Source organism: Schistocerca serialis, chromosome 7, assembly GCF_023864345.2.
Source record: "Schistocerca serialis cubense isolate TAMUIC-IGC-003099 chromosome 7, iqSchSeri2.2, whole genome shotgun sequence".
NCBI classification, from domain to species: Eukaryota; Metazoa; Arthropoda; class Insecta; order Orthoptera; family Acrididae; genus Schistocerca; species Schistocerca serialis.
In genome coordinates this window covers 422,249,987-422,267,662 of record NC_064644.1, presented here as the reverse complement: position 1 = coordinate 422,267,662, position 17,676 = coordinate 422,249,987, and the positions used below count along the sequence as shown (strand labels likewise).

General features: G+C 42.0%; 1 protein-coding gene across 1 annotated transcript in view; it reads right to left on the bottom strand.

Moving 5' to 3' along the window:
• Nucleotides 1-17,676, bottom strand: part of LOC126412847 (zinc finger protein 330 homolog) — a 67,899-nt gene that overhangs the window by 21,643 nt on the left and 28,580 nt on the right. The window contains exon 3 of the mRNA XM_050082698.1: nt 965-1,115. Coding sequence (XP_049938655.1) covers nt 965-1,115 — 151 coding nt within the window. The remainder of the gene's footprint in view (nt 1-964; nt 1,116-17,676) is intronic.

Sequence of the window (17,676 nt, the reverse complement as noted above, 5' to 3'; positions counted from 1 at the left end):
GCTTTGTTGATCATCTGGTGGCACAACATGCAGTCGAAGATAACATGCTCAATTTCTATTGTTCCCTCATAGCCCAGATCATCTGGATCCTCCCCTCCAACACCAGCTTCTCTGAATTATGCAGATGGGGGTTATCCCTGCAACATATCCATGCTCCTTTAATCTTCCTGGCCTCAATCGCTGGTAACTCACTGTTGTCACACCATCTACACAACAGTTTCCCTTTCCTTTTCTCTGGCCTCTCGTCACCCCCCCCCCCCCCCCCCAATCTCTATCTCGAAAAAGGATTAATCCAAAAGTTAGCAAGTTTTCTTTCCTTTTTGTGTGTGCCTGTCAATGATTCTGGTTTTCGGTGAGTGGTCCCTTTACACCACAGTATTTACATTCTACTAAACTTTTCTACAAAGATATTTCATCTGTTTGTCTTTTAACAACTTCCTAAGATTATCATTTTTGTTCTGCCTGAAAGATACACGCAAAGTTCTCCTTGCTGAAATTTCCTCTCTGGAGGTCCAATATCACCTGAACACACTACAATGATATTTCTTCCTAACAAAGCAATCACTTTGAAAATGGTAACAAGGAAAGCACTTGTCACTAGGATGTTTCAATTAGAAGTAACAGTATTTGTCCGACAGGCTGCAGAATAGGTAAAGATATGCCTCAATTTATGTGAACTAATTGATGTCTATGACCATTAATTCGAGCACAAGAAACTAATCCTATAAGCTGCAGATACACTCAAGAAGCACACACTGTGACATCCTTCACTGCACTTTTAATCTTGCTGTTGCTTGTAAATTATATGCCTGACCTCATTCTTGAATTTTAACATTGTATATAACTTAACCAAAGAATATAAGGACTGACCAGTAAAAAACAGTTTTAGGAATCTCTGAGAATTAAGCAACATATGAAATGTTCCATAGGACATTGTGTTATTTGGAGAAACAGAAAAACTTACCACCATGCCAAGGCCAGTTGTGAAAACTCCTGCGTGACGTACAACACAATCTCCAGTCTTGAGCATGCATTTTACTTTTCCACATTGGGCACACTGGGGTAGTCTCTGGATACTTTGACAGAAGTAGCAAAATGCACGGTTTTTCTGTTTCCTATAAAAAAAAAAAAAAAAAAAAAAAAAAAAAAGGCAAATTCATAAATTCAAAATTCACTAGCAGAAGCAAGAATTTCTCATTCTAGACAAATTATGGTCCGATACATTCTCATTTTTAATTTCTCAATCACATAGCACTGAAGTTATTATCACACAGACTCTGCAAACTCAGCAGTCCAGTTCTTTAACTGGAGTTATGCCTGTTTTTGTAGCAAACAGAAATACAATGGCATGAAACCATCTAACTTCTTTCCTCCACTCAACCTCAGGTGAAACAACAAATTTATTAAAGGAACAGATCTGATAAAATTTTTAACATTTGTTAGTTTGTAGGACTGTAAGGATGTTCACATACTGTAAAAACTAATATCAAATACATTATTTTTATCACATAAAAGTATGTCTCTGTGGTTCTGGAAGTGTGTCACTAAAGAACATACATACCCCACCAAAACATTCTTTCGGTGATCATAAAGAAAAATCAGGAAACTAGTTCGTATATTGGAACACACGATTGCTTTTTATAAATCTGTCCACTGAGAACAGCACAAGCATAAACACCAACTGTATCAATATAAGAAAAGTAAGACAGCTCTGGTCTCAAGGCTTTATGATGTAGCGAAGCCAGTCTTCGCAATATGCCAATATCAAGTGCTAGGCCTCATTGCCAGAACATAACTGAGCAATCAGCCTCACCAGCTGAATGTCATACAGACCAGCTGCAACACTTATTAAATGCAGTCCAGTAAGACTGTTTGCTACTGGTTATGTTCAGGAGGTCAAATGTAGCACTTTATAAGGGCATAATGTTGAAACCTTCTGTGCTGAATGATACATAGTTGCAACTGGAACTGTCTTTTGCTTCTTAGATAAAAATTTGGCTCATCATAAACATCAATGTACTGAACATGAAATCAGTATAATAATAATGGATTCATTACCCCTACCTACATAGTATAATAATACTCAGAACACCTACCAAGACAAATGCATCCATAGAGTAAGGATTTGGCAAAGTACTTTGAAATGAATTAGTGCACAGGATAAGTAAATTAATGCTAATGTAACATCATTAGAAATTGTAACAACTGTAAAATATCTCTGAGTACACATCTGCAGAGTCTTAAGTGGCACCACATAAAACCAGTTGTAGGGAAGGCAGATGAAAGAATTTAATAAAATTTAATTCAATCACATTAAAGGTAGCTCACAAAACCTTTGTTTGGCTGATTCTTGAACACTGTTCACAAAACTGGGACCCTTATCAATTAGGATTGATAGAGACGATCCAAAGAAGAACACCACATTTTGTCATAATCGCAAGAGATCATCAACAAACTCCGGTGGTAGACAGCTCAAGACAGGTGTTTTCCATTATACTTGCTGTTAAAAAATTCTGAATGAGTATGACTCGAGAAGAATCGTGTATCATACCGTTTCCTTCCAAATGCACCTTCGTGAAATAACCATAATGATAAAAATCAGAGAATGTGAGCTCACGCAATGGACTGTAGGAAAAGATAGATTGCTACTTACCATAAAGAAGACACGTCAAAGTTGCAGGCCGGCACATTTACAAGACACTAAAACGTAGCTTTCGACCACAGTTTTTTTGCCTGTAAACACACACACACACACACACACACACACACACACACACACACACACACACACACACCACTAAGTCCAGCGTCTCGGGCTGGAATGCAACATCACATTGGATGCAAGCAGCAATCTGAAGAGGTTGGGGAAGGGATAGTAGTATACGTGTGTAGGGAGAGACGAATGCTGTCTGGTGGAGTGTGCAGGGACCAAAGTCCAACAGCTGCCGTGGCAGGAGGTTGTGGGGTAGGGAGGTGAGGGAAAAGGGAACAAAACATGAGAGAAACAGGTAAAGACAGTTGGATGCAGTGGCAGAGGGCTACAAATAAACAGGGTGGGAGACAAGAATGGGGAGGAGATGATAGGACATACAGGGTGGAAACTGTTGGGTGGAGGATGTGAGGACAGTATCTCACAGCAGGTTGAAGCCAGGATAATTACGGGAGCGGAGAATGTGTTGTAAGAATAACTCCCATCTGGACAGTTCAGAAAAGCTGGTAGTGGAGGGAAGGATCCAGATGGCTCGGGTAGTGAAGCAAACATTGAAAACAAGTGTGTTGTGTTCAGCTGCATGTTGTACCACAGCGTGGTCTACTTTACCCTTGCCCACAGTATGGCTGTGGCCGTTCATCCCGGTGGATAGCTGGTTGGTAGTCATATAATATAAAAACTGTGCAATGACTGCAACAGAGCTGGTAAATGACATGGCTGCTTTCACAGGTCGCCCAGCCCCCGACGTGGTAGGATGAACATATGGCAGGGCTGGAATAGGAAGTGCTGGGTGGATTGGGCAGGATTTGCACCTGGGTCTTCCACAGGGATATGATCCTTGGGGCAAGAGGTTGGGATTGGGAGTAGCATGGGGATGCACTAGGATGATGTGGAGGTTGCGTGGGTGACAGAATCCCACTGTAGGAGAGATGGGAAGTATCTCAGATAGGATGTCCCTCATTTCAGGGTGCAATGAATGAAAGGTAATCAAAGCCCTGGCAAAGGATGTGGTTCAGTTGTTCCAGTCTGGGTGGCAAAGGGGAAAACTCCTTTGTGGCTGGTTTTTGGGGGTGGTGGGAGGATTGGGATTGTGAGGGAAATGGAACAGGGGATCTATTTGTGGACTAGGCCTGGGGAATAGTGCCTGTCTGTGCATGCCTTGGTGAGACCATCAGCATACTGCAAATTCACCGTCCCCAGGTAGTCAGGCTATATAGGAGGGATTTTTTGGTGGGAAAGAAATAACAGCTGTCAAAATGCAGGTACTGTTGGTGCTTGGTGGTTTTAATGTGGACAGAGGTGCCGATGGAGCCATCAGAGAGGAGGTGGTCAACATCTAGGTAGGTGGCATGCTGGATTGAGAAGGACAATATGAAGTGGGCAGGAGAAGTGGTGTTGAGGTTGTGAAGGAACAAAGATAGAGTTTTGGCCCTGGGTCGAGAACATGAAGATATCATCAATGAACCTGAACCAGACTAGGGGTTTGGTGTTTTAGGAGGCTATGGAGGTCTCCTCTAGATGGCCCATAAAATGGTTGGCATAGAAGGATCCCGTGCAGGTGCACATGGCTGTGCCATGGATTTCTTTGCTGTCAATTCCTCCAACCAAAACCACCTTAATTCAAATACTGAATCCTGCCTCTTACAGTTCGTACCACCATCCAACCACAATCCTCCTCCCCGCCTCCTCCTCCCCACCTAACTACCCAATGGTCACCTTCCAGGAATTCCTTACCTCCAACTTCACCTCACCATCCTTCCCCACGTCCCTTCCTGAGAACACCAACCTTTCAGTAGAAGAAAGAACAGCCATACATAACTTCAAAACAAATCCTGACCTAACCATCCTATCTGCAGACTTCCACCACTGTTATCATGAATCATGGTGACTACCTGGCAAAAGGCCTCTGCCAATTGTCTGACTCCACCACCTATAAACTTTGCCAGAGTGATCTCTTTCCAGAAGTCAAACAAAACCTCCAATCCATGCTTAACACCTTACACCCTTCCCAGAACATCTCCTTTGAATTTTCCCTCCTCACTCCTATGACACCCCACATGCCCTTCTCCTACGTGCTCCCCAGAATCCACAGACCCCACAATGCTGGATGCCCCTTTGTGACTGGTTATTGTGCTCTCATTGAAAGAATTTTGGCACTCATTGACCAACACCTCTAACCAACTGCCTGTAATCTAGCCTACCATGTAAATGATACCAACCACTTCCTTCACTGATTCTCCACCATGCCTACCCCTTTACCTCCTGGATCACCACTCATCACTGTTGACATCACCTCCCTATACACCAACATCCCTTATGCCCGTGGTCTTACCATTAATGAATATTACCTTTCCCAACATCCTTTGGACTCCAAATCCAATACCTCAATTCCTCTTACACCTTACTAACTTTATCCTAACCCATAGCAACTTCTCGTTTGAAGGGAAGGTATAAAAACAAATTGGCAGCACAGCTATGACCACCCACATGGCACCCCTCTATGCCAAACTTTTTATGGGCTATCTAGAGGAGACCTTCCTAGCCTCCCAAAACACCAATCCTACCCTCGTTCTGGTTCAAATGACTGAGCACTATTGGACTTAACATCTGAGGTCATCAGTCTCCTAGAACTTAGAACTACTTAAACTTAACTAAACTAAGGACATCACACACATCCATGCCTGCGGCAGCATTCAAACCTGTGACCATAGTAGTCGCGTGGTTCCAGACTGAAGTGCCTAGAACCGCTCGGCCACACCGGGCAGCCGTTCTGGTTCACTGATGCTATCTTCATGATCTGGACCCAGAGCCAAGACACATTATCTTTGTTCCCTCATGACCTCAACAACCTCTCTCCCAACCGCTTCATATGGTCCACCTTAACCCAAGGTACCACCTACCTAGATGTTGACCACCTCCTCACTGACGGCTCCATCAGCACCTCTGTCCACAATAAACCCACAAAGCACCAACAGTACCTGCATTTTGACACCTGTTATTTCCTTCACACCAAAAAATCCCTCCTGTATAGCCTGGCTACCTGGGGACAGTTAATCTGCAGTATGCCGAGAGTCTCACCAATGAACCACATCCTTTGCCTATCATTGCACCCTGAAATGGGGGACATCCCACCTGAGACACTTCCCACCCAACCTCCACATCATCCTAGTCCATCCGTATGTCACTCTCAATCCCAATCCCTTGCCACAAGGATCATATCCCTGTTGAAGACCAAGGTGCAAAACCTACCCAATCCACCCATCCAGCACTTTCTATTCCAGTCCTGTCATAGGTTTATCCTACCCAATCAGTGGCTGGGCCACCTGTGAAGGCAGCCATGTCATTTACCAGCTCTGCTGCAATCATTGCACAGCTTTTTATATTGTGTAACTACCAACCATCTGCCCACCAGGATAAATGGCCACAACCAAACTGTAGCCAAGAGTAAAGTAGACCACCCTGTGGCACAACATGCAGCTGAACATAACACACTTGATTTCAATGGTTGCTTCACTACCCGAGCCATCTAGCCTCAACTTACAGTAACATACTGTCCCCACACCCTCCACCCAACAGTTTCCACCCCCTATATCCTATCACTCCCCCTCATTCTCATCTCCCACCTTGTTTATTTGCAGCCCTCTGCAAATGTACGCATCCACCCACCTTTCCCCGCTCCTCTCATTTTTTGTTCTTTTTTTACACACCTCCCTGCTCCACAACATCCTCACACTGCGGCTGTTGGAGACTAGCCCCTGTGCACTCCACCAGACAGCATTCATCTCTCTCCCCACCTGTACACTACTATCCCTTCCTCTTCCCCACCCCCTCCAGATTGCTGCTTGCATCCCACGTGATGTTGCATTCTGGCCCAAGATGCTGGAGTTGGTGGTCATGTGTGCATGGTGTGTGTGTGTGTGCATGGTGTGTGTGTGTGTGTGTGTGTGTGTGTGTGTGTGTGTGTGTGTGTGTGTGTGTGTGTGTGTTTACTGACTAAGACTGTGGCCAAAAGCTACATGTGAGGGTCTTTTAATCATGCGTGTCTGCAACTTGATGTAACTTCTTTACAGTAAGAGAATGTGAACTGACACAGATTTTATCAACAGTCATTCTTCCCACACATCAGGGAGCGGGTGGAAAAGATAGTGGTACCTGAATTACCCTGTGCTAGACACTGTAAGACAGATTGCATAGAGCAGATGTAGATGTAAAATGAAGGGAGTATGTTGTGTCTAGGCAAGACAGCCTAGACACAATGAGAGGAAGCCGAAAGGCACGCGCTTAAACTCACGCAGGCGGGCGTGAGGTCCTATTATCATCTCAATATAACTTGGTGATGGCGCCTTGCTAGGTCGTAGCAATTGACTTAGCTGAAGGCTATGCTAACTATCGTCTCGGCAAATGAGAGCGTAATTCTCAGTGAACCTTTCCTAGAAAAGTCGGCTGTACCACTGGGGCGAGTGCTAGTACGTCTCTCTAGACCTGCCATGTGGTGGCGCTCGGTCTGCGATCACTGACAGTGGCGACACGCGGGTCCGATGTATACTACCGGACCGCGGCCGATTTAAAGGCTACCACCTAGCAAGTGTGGTGTCTGGCGGTGACACCACAGAGTATATTTCCTGATTAGTACAATTACAGGAATTGTAAAAAAAGATTGACATACTGCTTCTCAGAGATGAAATATTGTAACTTATTTGGTTCAGTCTTTTGTGAAAGGGACAGTTTCATTCTATTTCTAGGACTACAAGGACATGATATGCATGTTTACAGGCTAAAGTGCACTTCCAGTGTCTGCAATTCTTGTGTCACATGTAGATGTTCACAATTCATTGATGGTGGTCATAGCCAAACACAATTGATGAAGCTCATTATTTCTTTCAGCAGAAAATACAAAATGACTTTTTTTTATACACAGAGTGCCAGACTAACTTTTCCTGATTTGCTCCTTAAGAACTTTCCGGTCACTTATTGATTCCTATATTCCTTTGGCGACTGAAAAAACCAAGGTGTGCTGTCAGGCTAATTTGTAACAAAGCCTGAGCTCCAGATTAGATTGAAATAGACAATCTTGTTGTGGGATGCCGAAGCCAGTGAACGTATCAAAAACCCTGGTTGTGGTGAAAGACTGACCTATAGAACAGCCCAAGACCTAGGTTAGGTTGGAATGCAACAAACTGCTTACGAGTTACCAAAAGCAACGAATCTCAACACGAAAATAAGATTGCCATAATAGATAGATGTGTAGCACAGCCCAAGATATGCATTTGTCATTGCAGCAACCTAATTGTATGTTTTATTTTAGATTTTGCCAAAAATTCCAGCTATGTGGTTGAATTCTACCCTTAGATAAATGATAAGAAATTATGAACAAGAATCCAACTGGCTAACTACATATCTCTCAGTTCTTCATATTGGATTCCCATTATTCATCATGCAAACTGTAACCAACAGCAGTGCGGAAACGAAAAAGCCACTGACACTGTAAGTGCACTTTTACCTATTTGCATGTTCTGAGGAAGAAATAACACTAAAAAATAAGGAAACATTAATGCCCTTTTCATCTGATACATTTTTAATTAGTAACAAAATATTCCATAGAAAATTGTTATATACTTTTGTAATCGCACTAACACTTAACTATGCATGATGTTACAACACCTTGAAATATTACTGCAACAACATACAACACAACACACTGGTTCATTTACTGAAATTACAGTTTCTAACTACCTTCCAGTGCATTTACAATGTATGTAAATCAACTTTCAGTTTTGAGACATATTAAATGGTCATTAATCTGTTAAGTTTCAGTATCCAGCCCATAGTTCTGTTGATCACTTTGAGCCTTGTACTATGGACTGTGATTTGCTTTAAAACGAACCTCAGCAGAGTTATCAGGGGTACAGACTTTAATATTCATATCCAAACATTTTTCACATTAAAAACAGAGGTTGTTCTGTATTTACCACATTATTAGAAGCTACGTGTTTAAGCCATGATCACTCGCGTTGCTAGAAAATATCTAACATTTATGATTTTAGTTAAATATTCCAGCACATTTCAAAGGTAATGAACTGACAATCTATAAATGCTTTCTTTCATATCCCGTGCTTCAATTAATCTGTGGCTTGACAATCAAATTTCAAAAATAGCTGGCCAGTTGTGCGCAGTGTTAGATTTCTTTCTAACATGGAAATCTTTATGTAACAATTACTTCTCCTTTTGTAGAATACCACCTTGCTTCACTTTTAGTCTGTTTCTTGTACTTGTAATATGTGGCTGTGTTCGTTTGTTTTCTCCTGAAAGTGGTATGTTACATCTTTTATACAAAAAGTAAGTATTCTTATTGGGTTTTTCGAACTTAATTGCAGCAATTGTTTATACAGAGTACATGACATTCTCTGTCAGATATGAAAATATATAAAACTTTTCAGGGAAGAAGTCATGTCAGAGGAACAGATATTGATGTGGCTAGATGAACCACTAGACGAGGATATTTACTTAGAGGGTCTGTCATCAGATACTGATGCACCCTCTGAGCATGAAGAGATCAATACTGCAACAGATCAGTCAGTCAGAAAATCTGATACTTCTGCTACAGCTCTTTCTCAATATACAGATCGTGAAACCTTTCTTGGTAAGGGTGGAATAACAGAATGGCTGAAGCAACATGCTCCTCCAGCAAAAACTGCCTGTCAGAATATTGTAACAGCTTCCAGGTGTGGAGGGTGTTGCAAAAAATTCAAAAACAATTTTGGAATGCTGGAAATTATTTTTTCCAGATAGTGCAATTGGTTGCATTGTGGAATAGACAAACCAAGAACTTGACAGAGTGGCAGCATCTTATTCATGGAGTGCTTGAGATTGCTCACAGACAGATTTTGAAGAGTTAAATGGCACAGCATCTCAATACTGATGAACTATGGGCTACTGATGGGACTGCACTGGATTTCTTTATTGCATCGATGAGCAAATGAAGGTGCCACACACTTCTCCAAGCTATATGTTTTGATGACAAATCTACGAGAGCTCAGAGAAAGGAAACAGATAATCTGGCACCTATTAGAGAAATATTTGGAAAATTTGTGGATATTTGCAAGAAGAGCCATAGTGCTGGTGCATTGAAAATCATAGACGAGATGTTTAACCATTCCGTTGACATTACAAATTCAGGCAGTATATAGCAAACAAGCCTGCAAAATATGACATCAAGGTATATGCGCTCCGTGATGCCAGAACATTTTATACGCTAAATATGGAAGTACGAGCAGGCAAACAGCCTATTGGGTCGTATCAAGTACCCAATGATGCAGAGAATGTGGTGTTACGATGGATTCGAACGATGTACAAAACAGGAAGAAACGTGACGATGGACAATTATTTTACATCTATACCATGGGCTAACAAAATGTACGCCTATCATCAACTCACAGTAGTATGTACTCTACAGAAGAATAAAAGAGAAATTCCACCGGAACTTCTGGACATAAAGTGTAGGCAACTAAACAGCAGCATATTCACATTTGGAGAAAAACCAAGCAACAAAGACTTTATTTGCTCATACGTCCCCCTTCCCCCTAAAAAAAAAAAAGTTCTAATGTTATCAACCATGCACAACAACGATGCTGCAGATGCTGGCAGTGGCGAAGTGAACAAATCTGAAGTCATTATATTTTACAATCTCACAAAAGGAAGTGTAGATGTTGTCAACCATTTGAAATCAGAATATTCTGTTTCAAGAATAAGCAACTGCTGGCCTCTTACACTGTTTTTCAGCTTGCTGAACTTCGAAGCAATAAATGCTCAGATAATATATAAGGTAAACACAAATGACTTAGTTCCACAGAGAAGATTCATCACAGAATTGATTGTGATGCTTACAAAAAGCCCACAGGATCAAATGCATGTTGATTCCAAGGAGAAAATAAAAGGTGTTGTACACATTTGCAAACTACCGCCAGCTAAAGAAGAAAATAAATCAAATGAAAAAAACAAGATGCCACTACTGCCCTAAAGGGAAACAAGATTCACACAGCATCGCTGCCATCATTGTTCCAACGCCTATCTGTAAAGAACATACAGCATCAAGTGTTCTTATTTGCCAGGAGTGTAAGTCACAAAAAGCCATATCTGAATCTGACGAGTACAAAGGAGTGTAGTTAACCTTAATTCATCACTTGCTATAAATATTAAGAACTGCTGTTCACACAGGTGTAACTAATCAAAAAAGTTTGTGTAATCTTTGCATGTTGAAATATTTTCAAGTTTAGCAAATTACATGTTCCATACCATGTTTATACTAATTTATAATGCTTTGGTAATAATAAAGAAATTATTTATTGTACACTACTGGCCATTAAAATTGCTAAACCACAAAGATGAAGTGCTACAGACGTGAAATTGAACCGACAGGAGGAAGATGCTGTGGTATGCAAATGATTAGCTTCACACAAGGTTGGCACCTGTGGTGACACCTACAACGTGCTGACAAGAGGAAAGTTTCCAACCGATTTCTCATACACAAACAGCAGTTGACTGGCGTTGCCTGGTGGAACGTTGTTATGATGCCTCATGTAAGGAGGAGAAATGCATACCATCACATTTCCGACTTTGATAATGGTCGGATTGTAGCCTATCGCGATTGCGGTTTATTCTATCGTGACATTGCTGCTCGCATTGGTCGAGATCCAATGACTGTTAGTAGAATATTGAATCAGTGGGTTCAGTAGGGTAATACGGAATGCTGTGCTGGATCCCAACGGCCTCGTATCACTAGCAGTCTAGATGACAGGCCTCTTATCCGCATGGCTGTAATGGATCACGCAGCCATGTATCGATCCCTGAGTCAACAGATGGGGACGTTTGCAAGACAGCAACCATCTGCACGAACAGTTCAATGATGTTTGTAGCAGCATGGACTATCAGCTCGTAGACCACGGCTGCGGTTACCCTTGACGCTGCATTATAGACAGGAGCGCCTGCAATGGTGTACTCAACGACGAACCTGGGTGCACGAATGGCAAAACGTCATTTTTTCGGATGAATCCAGGGTTTTTTTTTTTTTTTTTTTTTTTTTTTTTTTTTTTTTTTTTTACAGCATCATGATGGTCGCATCCGTGTTTGGCGCCATCGCGGTGAACGCACGTTGGAAGTGTGTCTTCGTCATCGCCATACTGGCGTATCACCTGGCGTGATGGTATGGGGTGCCATTGGTTACACGTCTGTCACCTCTTGTTCGCATTGATGGCACTTTGAACAGTGGACGTTACACTTCAGATGTGTTACGATCTGTGGTTCTACCCTTCATTCGATTCCTGCGAAGCCCTACATTTCAGCAGGATAATGAATGACTGCATATTGCAGGTCCTGTACGGGCCTTTCTGGATAAAGAAAATGTTCGACTGCTGCCCTGGCCAGCACATTCTACAGATCTCTCTCCAATTGAAAACGTCTGGTCAATGGTGGCCGAGCAACTGGCTCATCACAATACGCCAGTCACTACACTTGATGAACTGTGGTATCGTGTTGAAGCTGCATGGGCAGCTGTACCTGTACACACCTTCCAAGCTCCGTTTGACTCAATTGCCAGGTGTACTAAGGCCATTATTACGGTCAGAGGTGGCTGTTCTGGGTACTAATTTCTCAGGATCTATGCACCCAAACTGCATGAAAATGTAATCACATGTCAGTTCTAGTATAATATATTTGTCCAATGAATACCCGTTTATCATTTGCATTTCTTCTTGGTGTAGCAATTTTAATGGCCAGTAGTGTATAACACGTCTTTGTCTGGCATAAAGAGAGCAAAAACGTGCAAGATCTCATTGTTAGAAAAAATCTAACACGGGACAATGTGACAACAATATACATGAGTAACGACACATTAATTACTATCATAATATAGAGAATATTTAGCTGCAAGAACTTTCTGTAAACTGAACAGTACTACCATTACACGGAAGTAGTTTTGTGTACAAAATATCACGTATTACAGTAGAACCAGTGGAGGTGTTAGTGTTTTTATGTGTTTGGTTGAAACTAATGAACTGCTGCTATGCTGCTCAAACTCAAAATGGCAATGTTGATCATGCTGGAAAATACCGCAAACATCTGCGCACTTTAATAATTACAGGAAAGGACAAAATTCTGGTAATGACTATGCTAACCTATTCATGAGCCATCTAGAGAAATCCTTCCTACAAACCCAGAATCCTAAACCCCTCATCTGGTTCAGATTCACTGATGACAACTTTGCTATCTGGATTGAAGGTGAGGACACCTTATTCAGATTCCTCTAGAACCTCAACTACTTCTCCAATTGCTTCACCTGGTCCTACTCAACCCAACAAGCCACCTTCCTAGATGTTGACCTTCGCCTCAGAGATGGCTACATCAGTACCTCCGTCCATATCAAACCTACTAACCACCAGCAATACCTCCACTTCGATAGCTGCCACCCATTCCATACCAAGAAGTCCCTTCCGTACAGCCTAGCCACCCATGGTCGTCGCATCTGCAGTGACGAGCAGTCCCTCTCAAAATATACCGAGGGTCTCACTGAAGCCTTCACTGGCAGTACTTATCCACCCATCCTTGTACAAAAACAAATCTCCCGTGCCTTATCTTTCCAGTCTCCCACCACCTCCCAAAGTCCCACAGTTCGGCCACAGAGGAGCATTCCCCTTGCAACCCAGTACCACCCGGGACTGGAGCAACTGAATTACATTCTTCACCAGGGTTTCGATTACCTCTCGTCATGCCCTGAAATGAGAAATGTCCTGCCCACTATTCTTCCCACCCCTCCTACTGTGGTATTCCACCATCCACCAAACCTACACAATATACTCGTCCATCCTTACACAACCTCTGCTCCCAATCCCTTACCTCATGGCTCACACCCCTGTAATAGACCTAGATGCAAGACCTGTCTCATACATCCTCCTACCACCACCTTCTCCAGTCCAGTCACTAACATTACCTATCCCATCAAAGGCAGGGCTATCTGTGAAACCAGTCATGTGATTTACAAGCTAAGCTGCAACCTCTGTGCTGCATTCTATGTAAGCATGACAACCAACAAGCTGTCTGTCCACATGAACGGCCACCGACAAACTGTGGCCAAGAAACAAGTGGACCACCCTGTTGCTGAACAAGCTGCCAAACATGATATCCCTGATCTTAATGACTGCTTCACAGCCTGTGCCATATGGATCCTTCCCACCAACACCAGGTTTTCTGACCTGCGCAGGTGGTAACTTTCCCTTCAACACATCCTACGTTCCTGTAACCCTCCTGGCCTCAACCTTCATTAGTCACTGTCCTCACCCATCCAGCCCGCTCCCTGTTCCCATTCCAACACTACACAGCTGTGATTTCACCGCCACACCCAGTCTTTTAATTTCTTTTATTTCTCTCCTTTCCACTACTTATCCACTCCCCCGCTTCTGCCCTCTGTCTTCACTGCAACACTTGACTGTCCGCCACTCCCAACATACTATCTCTCCCCCTCCCCGCCCCAGCCTCCTCCTTACTCCTTACCCCCACCCAGTCGCCACCCACTCCCATTATGCACTGGTGCTGCTGTTCGCAGTGTGGTCTCAGCTCTCTGAGACTGTGTGTGTGTGTGTGTGTGTGTGTGTGTGTGTGTGTGTGTGTGTGTGTGTGTGTGTGTGTGTGTGTGTGTGTGCTGCTGACAAAGGCCTTAATGGCCGAAAGCTTTAATTGTGTGAATCTTTTTATTGTGCCTATCGCGACCCAGCATGTCCGCTATATGGTGAGTAGCAACTTTCCTTCTCTAGTATTGTATCAGGTTATTAATTTACTTGAAAAACACACAGCACGATTATTACTTTACACCTCAAAGATAAGTATTTTTATAAAACTTATTTTGTTTTATGTTACCGTGTTATGCTATCATCATTCAGTAATGCCAGTTGGCTAGCTGTTCTGATAAAGTTACAAACTCAATCTTTATATCAAATAATTAATATGATTACAATATAATGGAAGGAAACATTCCACGTGGGAAAAATTATATATAAAAACAAAGATGAGGTGACTTACCGAACAAAAGTGCTGGCAGGTCGATAGACACACAAACAAACACAAACATACACACAAAATTCAAGCTTTCGCAACAAACTGTTGCCTCATCAGGAAAGAGGGAAGGAGAGGGGAAGACGAAAGGAAGTGGGTTTTAAAGGAGAGGGTAAGGAGTCATTCCCTACCCTAAGGTAAGTCTTTCCGCTCCCGGGATTGGAATGACTCCTTACCCTCTCCTTTAAAACCCACTTCCTTTCGTCTTCCCCTCTCCTTCCCTCTTTCCTGATGAGGCAACAGTTTGTTGCGAAAGCTTGAATTTTGTGTGTATGTTTGTGTTTGTTTGTGTGTCTATCGACCTGCCAGCGCTTTTGTTCGGTAAGTCACCTCATCTTTGTTTTTATATATAATTAATATGATTATTTAGATCTGTAATTGGATGGTAATGCCAGAAGCTGTGTAAATATTCTGCCAGCTCTTAAGACTTCAAGATGGTGCAAATATTGCCAAATTCCCTTAAATGTTCAAAATAAGCAAAATTTTGCACTTTACAAAATGCAAAAATGTTGTATGACATGTCTATGGTATGATCAGCCACAACTGCTGTAAGTAAATTTGTGCAAATGTCTGTGTTGGACAATCTGTAGGCATACAAATCGGAATGATTGCTTAGGATCAGTAATACACAAATCAGGTGGTACATTTCATTTCAGTTCAATAGTAAGATATTGCAAAAATGCAATAGGAGATTGCTTAAAAATACTTGCTCAGGTGAGTATAGGATTAACAGGGGGGCATGCAGCACAAATAGCCACAGGTTCATTCGAACCATGGAAGAGAATTACTGAGCTGCTCAATAACCTGAAAAGGCAAATGCTTGAAGTCAGATGCCAACTGTCCAGTGAAAGCCTACTTACAATGTTTCAATGAATGTACCCCATAGGGATTACGAAGATCAGAAGACTAATTAAGGTGTGCACTGCAGCATTAAAACACCCAATCTTCTAATCACTAAATGCGAATGGAACAAAACAAAACTGCAATGGGAAGTATGCTCTGCCATGCACTTCATAGTGGTTTGCAGTATATACTCTTAGATGCAGCCATAGCTTTTCACCAAATCTGAAGTCTAAGAATGTCAGCACCTTCCTAAATGAGGGAATATATTCCTCAACTGAACTGTTGGAAATTGGGAATAGGCTGGTGAATGTTAAAATAAAAATAAATTTCTTTCTTTCTTTCTTTCTTTCTTTCTTTCCTGTTCCACTCCATTAATCCAACCTCTTTAAGCACATGCTTAAGTAAACATCATGTAAAATAGTGACTACCAGAAAAAGCTGGAATGTTACAAAACAACCGATGATTTTACTTGTGACTGCAAATAAGATATTCATGTCTACAATGAACAAAGTGATATCTAAACATTTTAGTGAAGGACACGGTTCTCTTGAGAAATTTCCAAATACAGATTCCTGAGAATGTTTAGGTATTTGCTTTAAGAGAGAAGTGCAGCCACCTAAGGCTGGAGGTAGGATAGCCACATTGATATAACCAACAAATAAGAGTGACGAGTGGAATGGTACTGACTGAATGTGGGTGGGAGGTAAGTTGATATTATCTCTTGTTTCATAACTTCAAACAGGACAATGGTTAATCGTGTGCCCTAGGATCTTAATGGAAAACTACTCAGAACTATACTGCAATGGCTACTGGAACTCATATAGCACTTTCCTGTTTTGAGTACAGGGATCATAAAAGTTTCTTTCATACATCAAGATATTGCCCACTGCACGAGATTTTGTTACTTCAGAGGAGAAGGATTTCCTTGAATTACGGACAGAAAAACAAAATGTGGTACTGAGACAGAGTGAGATGGCCCTGAAAAATTACCTTAAGCAAAGACGATGTAATATGTGATTTACCATGAAAAAGGGTCAGTTTTTTTTTTAAATTTCAACACTGCTGGAACCTAAGAAATCACTCACTTTTTGTCACATTGTGGGGCATAAAGAAATCTCTTTGCTCTGAGTCATATGATGTCTCAGTTACTTCTTTTTCTGTCTTCAACAGTTCCACTCAGCAATCAGTGGAATTACCTTTACATTCTTGGAACTCGGAATCTCTCATGTTTCAGAGCATAGTGCACAATGGTTTAATCATTTCAGGGTGTGAGGTTCTTGACCAACTGATTGTACCTGAAACTGTGGAGTACCATTTACAATGTCGAGGAACACAGTCCATCCTGTCATAGGACGCCTTACAGCATGTCCTCACAATTTTCGTGTGAATGGCATTTCCACCACTGTTGTTTTCACCCAGATCTGAACGATGTCTCAGTATTCAAATATGTTTATCTTTCCACTTCCCACAATTCTTGTCAGAGATGGAGCCAGAATGGAATGATATCACTTGATAGCTACTCCCTACTGAACAGTATTGCAAGAACTGGAGAGTGAACTATAGGAATAATTATTGTAATCCTACACAGTGAGGGTGCATAACTCAAAAGCATGACCCTCCATGTGTGGTCTAAACAGGCCACCTCACAGCAACACAGACAGTGCAGCAAGCTCTGCACCATGTGCAAACACCTTATATAAGCTGGCGCGCCATGCCCTTCGCCGAACTAATGTTTTCAAGAGTATGGAATGCTTCACTATTAGACTGTGCCTTAATTATTCTCCAATTTGTGTGTCGTTACTTATCACCACATCGTTCAGAGTGTGTGTGTGTGTGTGTGTGTGTGTGTGTGTGTGTGTGTGTGTGTGTGTGTGTGTGTGTGTGTGTTTTCCCTTATGCGGAAACACATTAAAAGTTGGTTGGTGGTAATTCTACAGGGTTATTACAAATGATTGAAGTGATTTCACAGCTCTACAATAACTTTATTACTTGAGATATTTTGACAATGCTTTGCACACACATAC